Below are 12,393 nucleotides of genomic sequence, written 5' to 3'. Positions count from 1 at the left end.
GATTTTTTTCTAAATGGTTTTTCCAATCCATTCATAGTCCGTTTCAGGTCTAGTTTGCTGTTTAGTCAACGAAAATTGTACGTCAGGACTTGTCCTGCTATGTTTTTTTATTTCGTCGTCGATGCATTTTCTGTAAATGCATTTTATGCGTCTTCAATATCGCTTTCGTTCCTTTTAATTGCACTCAAACCAAGTTTTTATTAATTAATAATATTGGTACTGCTGGTCTTTTTTTGTGTCCGACCTTTTGACTTTGTCCTCAAAAACGGGATAAACAGGTCATACCCGGAGGTTTACTAGTCGTTCATACGGCTCAATAGTCTCCAATTAAGCCCATCAACAAAACCGTTAAAAAGACATAATTTTTGGCGTGAAGGTAAACCGTTAAGACATAATTTTTTGGTAGCCATCACTTTATCCCTCACCTCATTCGACCCGTAACTCCTCCTCGAATGCACACCCAACCCACGTAGTTGAAGCTCAAGCAAGCCCCCCTACATCGCTTCTAGCTATTGACTAGTGCAACCGCTTGCCAGTGGTCAATCAATTGCCACTGAGCCGTTTCCAGATGTTGATTTGAAGATATTATGTTGAATTTCATGTTATTCTTTAATAGCCGCACAGCGATAGCTGGGGCTATTAGTGGCCTTTTCTTGCTTTTAACAATTCAAAGAATTTGAATTGTATTGGGGCGCTGTCTTTTTTTTAAGATCTGTTCGCACATTTTCATGATTTTTGAAGTCAAATTGGAGTAGTGATTTTGGTCACGCCGAAACTGGAAATGGAGCAAAAATGCGAGCGGGTTTGCGGCGTGAAATTTTTTCGCTCTAATTTTAAAGTAGAGTGAGAATACGGTGTTTGAACAAAAATTCGCTTTATCGGTAGTGGTTTTTTGTTCACATGCGGCAATTTCACTTTGATTTTTACTGTTTTTTCGATTTTCTGGATCGGATTTTTTTCTAAATGGTTTTTCCAATCCATTCATAGTCCGTTTCAGGTCTAGTTTGCTGTTTAGTCAACGAAAATTGTACGTCAGGACTTGTCCTGCTATGTTTTTTTATTTCGTCGTCGCGAATTTTGTTACGACCATATGACGTCACAACCACTTCAATCTGCTTTTTGTTTATTCGTTCATGCAATTTCAACTGAAGTGCGTGCGTGACGTCATTTTTTCTCTTAATGGAGTGAGTTTGTTGCTCATTCGCGTGATTAAATTTTTGGTCACACTTGACTTACCTCACTCTCAAAAATGACGTCCTCACTTTGAAATTGACTTTTATTGACTTTAATTCAAAGAGATAAGGTCAAATGGTTGAGTGTCTTTCTAAATGAAGGTTATTTGAGAGCAGCTAATAGAGGCAGCAAAAACGTTTACAGATTTTTAATCAAAATATAACATATCAGCCTTCAATGAAGGCTGATATGTTATATATTCAGTCTGTCTTTTTTACTGTTTTGTTGAGACTGCAGATCCACAAAGCTATTGCGGCTATTTTCTGGCAATCTGCCAGCTATGTTTCAATTGTTTGCACATTTTGTAAAAACTTTTTTGAGTATTGTTAAAATTCCTAGAATTGATTTTTTGACTGCTACTTCTTACCTTTGTCCTCAATGATGAGATAATTTTGACCGTTTTAAGTTATTTTCATTCTGATTTTGTGCTTGCATGTATATAATTATATCTTAAAAAAACAAGTTTTGCTCTATTTTTCTCTAACGTTATCTGCTCTGAATTATTTTTTCTGTAAATGCATTTTATGCGTCTTCAATATCGCTTTCGTTCCTTTAAATTGCACTCAAACCAAGTTTTTATTAATTAATAATATTGGTACTGCTGGTCTTTTTTTGTGTCCGACCTTTTGACTTTGTCCTCAAAAACGGGATAAACAGGTCATACCCGGAGGTTTACTAGTCGTTCATACGGCTCAATAGTCTCCAATTAAGCCCATCAACAAAACCGTTAAAAAGACATAATTTTTGGCGTGAAGGTAAACCGTTAAGACATAATTTTTTGGTAGCCATCACTTTATCCCTCACCTCATTCGACCCGTAACTCCTCCTCGAATGCACACCCAACCCACGTAGTTGAAGCTCAAGCAAGCCCCCCTACATCGCTTCTAGCTATTGACTAGTGCAACCGCTTGCCAGTGGTTTGAGAGCAATTCGGGGAGAAAATTTGAGGAAAATTGTTTAGTTGATAAGAACACCTACCAGGAAATGTTAGCACTGGGCTTGCTGGGGTTTCAGCTTTATGAACTTTTGGTTCTGGTTTTTTATTGAAAAGTGCATTGTTAATTCCAGCTAAATGTGGGCATTGCAAGATTTTGACTCCACTATCTACAAAAGTTTTTGCATAAAATTTTGCAGAGTCTTCAATCTCACCTAAATTGTTAATTGCCGGTTACATGACAATTTACCCGATTCCATTCTACCCAATGCCAACTTACCCAATGCTCTTTGATCTTTTCGTTCAATTATCCGATGTTTGGTTGTAATAGTCCAACGGCCATTTAATTATATAGCCATTTATAATAATCCCATGTTCGGTTGTGATAGTTTCATATCAAGTCCCACGTGCCATTTAATTATATAGTCCGCTAATAGTCGCTCTAGTAATTTGAACAATAGGGTCAATTCAAGTTGGCTTTGAGTAAAATGGTATTGGGTAAAATGGCTGGTTGGGTATAATGGCATTGGGTAAAATGGAATTTGTTAAATTTTCCGAACACCTTCACAGCCGCATTGTTATTTTTGTTTTCAGCTCGTAGGACCTTTTGTTATTCAGTCACTTCGATGCTATAGTACAACAGCTGGGGATACACTTTTTGAACTTATTTTATAGCTTAAGCAGGTGTCTACGTATTGTTTGCCCATAAAATTGAATCAGTTTTTAGAGCACGTAAATAAACGTAAATGTTTTAGCAATTGACCTGGAGTCGATGCCTCTCACCGAAAAAGCGGCTATTAGTGCTGTTATTCCTCATCCCTTACCTCAGAGTGTGAGTCCCTCTAGCAGTCAACAACAGATAGCCAAGGCTTTAGAATGCGTCATTCCTCATCTGGGTAAGAAAGACTTTGAAGTAATCCTCATCTAAATTTCTCAACTATGTAGAAACATAAATTACGCTTTTAAATGGGTTATACTTGACCTTCAGTCATGAATAAGGAGATTGGTTTTATATGGTAATAGATATGTAAGAAAGGGAGCATTTTGAGTATGAATCCATGATTCGTATGTCCATATTTTAGGGTCAACAATTAACCCCGCATCGTTCATGTTCCGAATCCCACCACCACCATTCCTCGCCTCCGATGAAGGAAATGAACTTATATGGATGAATCCTCTGGATACGGAGCATAAGTTTCTATTTGACGATTCTATTGTGTCTGAAAACCAATCTAGCAAAAGCGAGAACAACAACAGCGATAATGGATCTCTTGACGCTCCAGGAGTTAGTGCAAACCTGCGAAATCTTTTGGAAGCAGCATTTAAAAATGCCTTGCCCAATGATCAGCTTGTCGAGATTCGAAACGAACTGCGCAATGTAAAAAATACAAGTGGACTTAGATTCTGTGTTGATCATCTAGCGGCCTTAACTGAACATAACCCTATAGCAGCTGTTGACCTTTTACTGAAGGTTCTGGTTTCAAGCGGTGCAGGAAGTGAACACCAAATGTTAGAGTTTCTAAAAGCATTGGTAAACATCCAAATGTCTGTTCATTCAATGGAAGTTGTGAATCGATTGACAAACGAAGTTGAACTGCCGAATGAGTTTATCCAGATGTACATTTCAAATTGTATTCAAACATGTGAGGCTATTCAAGACAAATTTCACCAAAATCGATTGGTTCGGCTGCTTTGTGTGTTTTTGCAATCTCTCATCAGGAACAAAGTGGTGAACGTGTCTGATCTGATGGTTGAAGTTAGTATTATTTGCAAACTGTTTCAAAATTGCTACGATAATTCAATTATTGTCTTTAATAGCTGGTGTAGCTAAATGGAGGCTAGACTCTCCTTTGGTTTTTAAATTTCGGCATTTGAATTCAGAAAAAGTAAGTAAAGCTAGTAGTAATTCTTTTGGCGTGATCATTTTCGAGATATATTACGCATTTTGTTGAAGTTTATAGTTGTTTTATAGCTTGTATATTGCCCTCAAACACGAAGTCGGCTACATTTTCAGCACTTGGTCTTTTGTGCATTTTTTTGCCGGATCGATCTTTCGCCAGTGCCTGTTGTTTGAGACCAGTTCGACCGAGATTAGTCAGTTATGTTTAGACGTCATTTGGGACAGTTTTGTAAAACTTCGTGTAAGGTTTTTTTTATTTTTCACTCCATTGTGTTTTCTCATTTGTACGTTTCTTTAATTATGCTGGGAGGCGGGACTTTTGCCTTCACTCAAATGTGAGATCTTTTGATTTTGCTTTTGATTTTTCAAACTCTTTGATTGCTTATAGGGACTTGTCCTACTATTTTTTGGGCAACACATGGTCACGCATTTTTACTTCAATTTTGAAAAGGACTAAACTGGTCAAGCCCAAAGGCTTTACGTCGCAGCACAATTTTAATGCCCTACTAGCAATTTTATTTGAGATTTTGTGTTGTCTTTTCTGTTTGGCTGGTAGTGGTCGATTTATTTCGTTGTTAGCATCTAGTTTACCTGTTCGTGATGAGAATACTGTTCGTGAGGGTAATATCAATGAAGACTTAAGCCTCAGTGCCTTGTATTGTTCATGCGGATTTGCTTTTCTGTCTTAATTTTTCTCTGCTTGTTGCTTTCTTCTGTTTACAGGGGAGTTGGTCATTATTAGCCGCCCTGATCTTCTCAACAGGCTATGATTGTGCTCCTATTTTTACAATTCAGTCGTATCATGTCAACTGTTTAGCTATCAGCATCTCTAATGCGCATTAGAATGAATAGGTGTCAGTTTTCTAAAAAAATTGCAAAACTTAAGATTGTCAGCAGAAGTTTAAAAATTTCGTGTTTTGCTTTTTGAGCACGAGAATAGCGGCGTACAATTTTTAAACCGTGAATGCAACAGTTTCCCCTGTTACGTAGAAATTATTTTAAAAAAGCTGATTCAGTTTTAGAAGGGAAATGAGAACAAAATAATTTTACCAATTTTCTAAGTTCTCAGCCGGTGATAAGAGCGCTCCTATTTTTAACAATTCAAAGAATTTGAATTGTATTGGGGCGCTGTCTTTTCTTCAGATCTGTTCACACATTTTAATGATTTTTGAAGTGAAATTGAAGTCACGATTTTGGTCACGCCGAACAGGGCAAAAACGCAAGTGGTTTTTTGGTGTGAAAATTTTTCTCTAATTTTAAAGTCGAATGAGAAAAAGGGGTTTGAACAAAAATCGCTTTCTTGCTAGTGGTTTTTTGTTCATATGCGGCATTTTGACATTATTTTTTCCCATTTTCGTACATCAGTAAATTTTTTGCGATTCTTTTCTCAATTATAATCGGTGTTATGGGAATAAATAGCGGTTAATTTTTTGGCAATCTGTTGGGTATATTGGAATATTTAATTTGTCAGATACTTGAATTTTTCAAATGGTTTTGTATCAGTCCTTTTTAATTAGTCTCGACCAAAATTTGATTCAATTGGTTAGTCGTGTGCTAGTTTTACTTCGATAATTTGTTTTGGAAATGCTTTTTCGTTCTGAGAAACGTCTGCCGAGGTCAATATGTCCGCGTAGCTCTTTGATTTTTTGTAATACAAATTGCCGAAGTTATGTATCACTAGAGCTGCTGAATGAGCATTACTTCACGGTCCTACCAAAATTGAGTTTTTAATTGCTCTCAAACGAAGTTTGTTGCAATTATATTAGTCCTGTGTTCTTTTTTAATGTTTTTGTTTGACCGATTTTTCGTCCGATCCATTTCACTTTCTCCTCAAAAACGGGATGGGAAAAACAGTTAGCGCTCGAGGACCTTAAGTTCTCTTATATTAATGCGATTAAGCTTTATTAATGCGAAGCCCTAAGCTTTATTAATGCGGTTTACCAAAACTGTTTTGAGGGGAAAATTTCATTGTGTGAAGGGCGGGCCTTAATCTTAAAAATTTGACGCCCCTCAGTAACCCCCGCCATCAGCCCCCCATTATACCCCCTCAACACTCCCATTGTCCACCCACCTCCACCTGTCGATTTGAACCCCCTCTCAACTAGTCTTAGCAACCATACCCCCATTGCTTCACCCCCCACGCACAGACACCGGTCATCCCCTAATGCTAGCATCCCTAAGCCCCAGCTGGTTACTACCGAAGCCAGCCGGTCGTTTGAGAGCAATTCGCCCGACTTTGGTCGGTTATGTTTAAAGTTCGGACAACAACCACCCCTCCTCAAATAGATGCTTCCGTCATCTGCTCCGCCTCTTATCCAGTGTGGATGACCTGGATGATTTCATTTTTTTGTACGCTTTGGTAGTTTCTGACCAATGGTGTCACGAGCTGATTCGCCTTCCGATAATTCGAAACTCACCGCCCTCGAAAAATTTGTCTGTTCGCTCAGTTGCATAATTCAAGTTTGTGATTCAAAATCAAATTGAAGATCAACTGAATGCATCCGTAATAATTCTCTTGATTATGGAGGATCTGCTTCTGATTGATTTTTTTTTTGTTATTTAGTTGCTCTCAAACGAAGTTTCAGGCAATTATTGTAAACGTGTCTTTTTTGCAAAAATTTGCCTGACTGTTTTTTTCTAGAACATTATTTAGATTTCACTTCATGAGTGACTTTTTCACGCTTGACTTCTTGTTTTTTTAGTGATTTCCAATGCGAGCATTGAGAAATTAAGTCTGTTGTTAAAATATAACCGATTGTGAGAGCAAACAAAGGATAGACCATGTAGCTAAGTAGAGAGCGGGGGTTCGAACCTCTACCTAGTCTAAAAGTATTTGCTCAATAAAAGTACCTCGTCTATACCCCCTTCTAAATTGTTTGCCTCGGCAGTCGTTCGAGAGTATACCCCCTTCTAAATTGTTTGCCTCGGCAGTCGTTCGAGAGCAATTCGTCCGATATTATTCGGTATATGTTTAATCTTTTTGGTGTGGTCCAAACGCAGCTTAAACTGAATAAAAGAATTTTATAACCTGTTTTTAATTTCTCGTAGAGAAGCAATTATTGTAAACGGGTTTGTCTTTTTATACAAAATTTTCGCTTGACCGTTTTGACTTTTCGAGTGACTTTTACGCCCTTGACTTCTTGCGTTTCACGTGATCTAAAATTCTTTCGCAAAGACAATTTAAAGCAGCTGAACTGAATTGGCGGCAGTTTAATACTAAAAGTCAAATGAAAAGTGCGCCAAAACTGGTGTCATTTTTCACTTTAAGTCTTACTTATGGTATATGTTAACCTCTAATGTGGTTGTTTGAATCCCACTATTTAACTGAGGACTCCTGAGTCCCATTTAGGCTCCCCCGCCCGACTGAAGCAGGCTGCAATTCATTAGAGCTCCCACTAGTTGTTCCAGAGCAATTCTTCCGACGTTTAGTCGGTTATGCTTGTCTTTTATTCTTCAGTAAGACAAAGGTTGGGTAACTAATTTTCTATTTTTGTAACGAAAATGATTTTTGCCTATTGTTAGCCAAAGTTCTCTTTCATGATAAATAATTTTGTATCGTATTAATCAGTTGATGCGTTTTTCCAATCTTTTTTATCTTTTCTGCTTCTGAAATAATTGTTTTAAGATATCAAAATCCGTTCAAAGCGAGTGTTTTTCTCAAATTTTTATGCAGCTTTTTCGTTCTGAGAATGGGTTTCTTCAGTATTTGCTCTGATTGTAAGCTCAAATTGAATTTGTTTACCACCATGTGAAAATGTTTTATAGTTAGTTGCTTGCGTCTTCGAAATCCCTATTTTGGAATGGCTCTTTGCGAAAAAGTCTGTGAATAGTATTGATCTGAGACTTTTCGGGAAAAAAATAAAAAATTGAAGGTACTATTTTATGACTTTTTTTAAAAGAAAAAAAAACAAGTCTAATGCTGTTTTTTGCAAACGGAGCAATCGAAATTTTGCCTTACAATAGAGCCTTCATAAATTTGATGTCCTTTTTTCGTGTTTAGTGTTCAATGCGGTAATTTTTGTATAAGGCTTGTTGAAAATTAATAAGAAGTACTCTTTTTATGTGCTGCGTTCTCTTTTTTGTTTCCATATTCGTCGTCCTCGTTGATCTTTCGGCAGGCATCTGTTCCTGCAGTTTTTTAGTATGTGTGTGCTTACGTATCATTCTGCGGTTGGTGTTTAAAAGAATCAATGCGAGATTTTTTTGCTTGCTTTTTGTCGATTTTTAGGGTTTTAATGCGAAATCAATTGTTGCGAATCCAATGGTAATGATATCATATCCCGTATCGAATGATTAATTAATTCTCAGAAGAAGTTCATTTGAGGAAATAAATTTTTTGTAAAGCCTTTTCAAAATCGTTTGATGTAAAAACACGTAATGAAGACGTTAGAATTGACATATTTATGATGACGTTTCGTTTTTTATCATTGATACAATTTTTGCAAAACCTTACTGATTTGATTGCAAAATTTTTCATCGTATACGTAAATGACCTGCTAAGATGCAACAACAACACGATAGTTTTGTACGCAGATAACGTTAATGAAACTACAAATGGAAACAAGAATTTCAAAGAGGAACTCAAAACGGTTTTGAGACAGTATAGAAATGAATAGACGATGAATCAAAGTTTTAATGAAGCCACAGTTAATTCATTTGTGTGGTTGCATTTAAAGTTCATTTGGTGTAATTTGACACTTAAATAAGCTCATATACAAAAAATTGGCTTCCTTTATGCTGTAATTGGTTATTGAGAGGTATTTCTATTTTTATTCGAAATATTATTGACTGTAATGTTTTTTATGGTATCGCTTTCCTGAATTTTTGTTCTTGTGCTTGCTCAATCCGGTCGTCGCTCGGGTGGTCGCTTGAAAAAAATTAGTCTTTAATAAGGGGATAAATCCAAGCTGAATTTGGACATTTAAATCCGCTAACTGTATATTTGAAAATGTTTGCGAATTGATCTTCGTCAGTATGTAAAGTTCGCTGAGAATTGACTGAAAAATGCAGCTTTTCGCACAAATTCTCATAAATTGACCAATCGCTGAGGTTTTTCAAATTTTGTTTTGAGAAAGGCGTTGAATTTTTGGCTGTTTATCAGCTTCTCAGCCAGTTATTATAGAGCATGCGGCTTTTTATGGAGCCAGTTATTATAGAGCATGCGATTGGTTTTTTTTTCACATGCGGCAATTTCACTTTGATCTTTACTTTTTTTTCAATTTTTTGGATCAAATTTTTTCTAAATTGTTTACCCAATCCATTCATTCTAGGCCTCGATTTTTGTTAGAACAAAATTTACATTTCTCGCTAGTGGTTTTTTGTTCACATGCAGCATTTTGACATTGATTTTTTTGTTTTTTTATCTGATATAGAAATTGTTTTCTCAATTCACTAATAGTCCGTGCTATGTCTGGTTTTTTCTGTAGTCAATGAAAATTCTTTGAATTGTACGTCAGGACTTGTCCTGCTATATATTTTTTCGTCGAATAAAAATTTTTCGCTTTTCCTCATTTTACCGCCTTTTCGACATTTTGCGTGAAATCTTTTTGACTTCTCTAGGCTAGTTTCACTCATCTCTCATTCGGCTAAAAGTTTTTTAGACAGCAGTTGCTCAGCAAAGCAATTCAAAATGAACAGAGTCAGTACTTAAAAAACGAAATCAGAAATAGAAACGAGATAAACCCATAAAGCTCGATTTTAGATGCCCGTTACTCGAACTTTGTTCATAGTTAACATCTCTAATGCTTATTGGTATTGATACTAGCCCCTGTGTGGTTTCACTACGAAACAGGAGCATGTTCAGCTCCAAAATGACATCAAAATAGTTCTCACTTTAAAATTGTTTGTACAAAAATCATTTTTTCACTATTTTCTCTTTCAATCCCAATCCGATTGGTAGAATATTAGATAGGTTCTATGATTTTGTCAATGATTGGTTGCTAATCAACATATACATTAACATTAAAGTCATCAAATATTTGTTGTTTGCGCTTTCAATAATGCTGTTTATTATTTATTTTTGGGCTCATTTTTGGCCCTTTTAGCACTCATAGTATCTATAAGGCAGCAGCCCAAGGTCTTATAAAAATTTTTCGTTTGATTTGTAATTAAAATCAGTAATCATGAAAAATTGGGAATTTATCAATTTAGTATTTGGGAATTTATAATTCAGCAATCAGTTTTTGTACTATATAGTACGTTCGGAAGGCTTCGGCTGCATTTTGAAGACAAAGTTTTTCGGGGGAAAAACAAGTTTTGCAAATCTGAAGATTGCAAGAATGTTAAATCACTCTTTTTGATTTTTAGATGCAGGCATTTTGCATTGAGTTCAGTGGAATCCGAGAAGCAGCTGCACTTTTTAGATTGATGAAGTCTTTGGACTCAAACAGCAGTGCGGTGACTTCAACGAGCGGAGATTCTAGCAATTCATCTTCGAACAAACAGTCGAATAATGGTAGAAGCTGATAGTTGTCTAATATTTGGTTCCTTCTTATTATTCCCTCCCCACTTCTTGTAACCGTGTTAGTGCTTTCGATCACTTTGAGCCTCAATTTGACCTTCATTTACTTATTAATAGCCGCCCTCATCTTCTCAGCCGGCTATTATTGCGCTCGTATTTTTTTTACGACTCGAAGAGGAGTATTGGAGAAGTCCTTTTTTTAATCAATTTTGATGGATTGATATTTGAAGCGGGAAATGAAACGCGTGAAAAAATTTGGAGTGATTTTGGCGCTGAACAAAAGTGAAGAGCGGAGCAAAAAGTGAGTGGTTTTTGTTCATACCGCTGTTTTTGAGAGAGCGAGAAATTGATGTGTGAAAAAATTTTCTCTAAGCGAGCGAAATTTTTTTGTTCACGTGCGGCATTTTAAAGAAGTTTTTTTTCATTTATTTTGGTTAAGAGGTTTGGTTATGATTTTGTTTTAATTTCAGGCTGGTTTCGGTAGTGTTTTGAAGGTTTTTGAAAATTCATGTGAATTTTATGATAATTCGGAGGTTTTTTATGTATTTTGCTGATTTTCGGGCTAATTTTTGCGTTTTTTTGACGATTATTTTGTTTTATTGGCTCAAATGGGTATTGAAGAAACCCCTTCTACTTGAGCGAATTTATGATAACAATTGGTTACAGTTTTGTGGGTAAGAATCATTTTTTTGTTGAGAAATATGACAAAAAAATGGCGAAAATTGGAACTTTTTCGTAATTTTTTGCCGTTTTTCGTTTTTTTTCTCTGTTTTTAGCTAAGTTTCTTAGCCTATTATGACCTGCCTATTGTTTTGCGAGCATCTGGATACCCTATTGGCTGATGGGATTTTTTCTTTGGATTTATATGCTTTTGAAATTTTAAAGAATTTGATAACTTCCAGTTTTTCAGTTAAAGTTGTTTTTTAAGAGCTTTCTTTTCATAATTTAGCCTAAAGTATTTTTTTTTCAAAATTTACCTCAGTGATTTTAGTAAGTACTAGTTGTTTTCATGAAGTTATTTTGGCAGAGATAGTTTTTTCGGGATCTCAATTTATAACAAAATTTGATCAGATTTATCATATTTTAACAGATTTGATTTTGTTTTTACTTTTTTGTTTCATGACTTTCTTTCAAGATGATCATAAATTAGTGAAGGCACGTTTTGTTTGATGAGTAGTTGGATGGCGTTTAAATAGATTTTCACTTCGAGTCGTTTCCGGAATTCTTCCGGCTATGTTTTTTTTTTACTTCGTCAAACTTTTTTTCGCTTTACCATTTTGCCGCTTTTTCGACATTTTGCGTGATATCTTTTTGACTTCTCTAGGCCAGTTTCTCTTCTCTCATTCTGCTAAAAGTGATTTTGAACATCAGTTGCTCAGCAAAGCAATTCAAAATGAACAGAGTCAGTATAAAAAATTGAAGTCAGAAGTAGAAACGGGATAAACCCATAAAGCCCAATTTTAGATGCCCGCTATTTGAACGTCGTTCCTATAAGTCTTAGTTACCATCTCTAATGCTTATTGGTGTTGATAGAAGCCCCTGTAGCCTCTCTCTAAGAAACAGAAGTATGTTCAACTACGAAATGCCATCAAAATAAATCGGACTTAAAAAATATTTTTGTACAAAAATCTTTTTTTTTCAATATATTCTATTCGTTCAATCCCAATCATGCTTATTGGAATCATCGGCGGCTATTTTCCGGCTATCTGCCGGGTATGTTTCACATAAAGGGGTGATTAGTTAACAGCGGACAAAAGAACGAGGATGCCTTGTGAGTTTTAAGACTGATGATTAGCTGTAAAATTCAGTTCTATGGAAAAAGGATACGTGACTAACACGATCAATAATAAGGTTGAACCAAAATAT

General features: G+C 35.9%; 1 protein-coding gene across 1 annotated transcript; it reads left to right on the top strand.

Moving 5' to 3' along the window:
* The first annotated feature begins 2,927 nt into the window (after positions 1 to 2,927).
* Positions 2,928 to 10,580, top strand: LOC142355338 (CCR4-NOT transcription complex subunit 11-like). The gene is made up of 3 exons (XM_075407538.1): positions 2,928 to 3,063; positions 3,250 to 3,923; positions 10,374 to 10,580. The coding sequence occupies exons 1-3, from the start codon at positions 2,940 to 2,942 to the stop codon at positions 10,530 to 10,532; spliced, it is 957 nt and encodes a 318-aa protein (XP_075263653.1). The 5' UTR covers positions 2,928 to 2,939; the 3' UTR covers positions 10,533 to 10,580.
* The last annotated feature ends 1,813 nt before the right edge of the window (positions 10,581 to 12,393 follow it).

This window comes from Convolutriloba macropyga, unplaced genomic scaffold (genome assembly GCF_964194025.1).
Source record: "Convolutriloba macropyga unplaced genomic scaffold, txConMacr16.3 SCAFFOLD_953, whole genome shotgun sequence".
NCBI classification, from domain to species: domain Eukaryota; kingdom Metazoa; phylum Xenacoelomorpha; order Acoela; family Convolutidae; genus Convolutriloba; species Convolutriloba macropyga.
The sequence above is the reverse complement of the archived record's forward strand: the minus strand, read 5'-3'. Positions and strand labels throughout refer to the sequence as shown.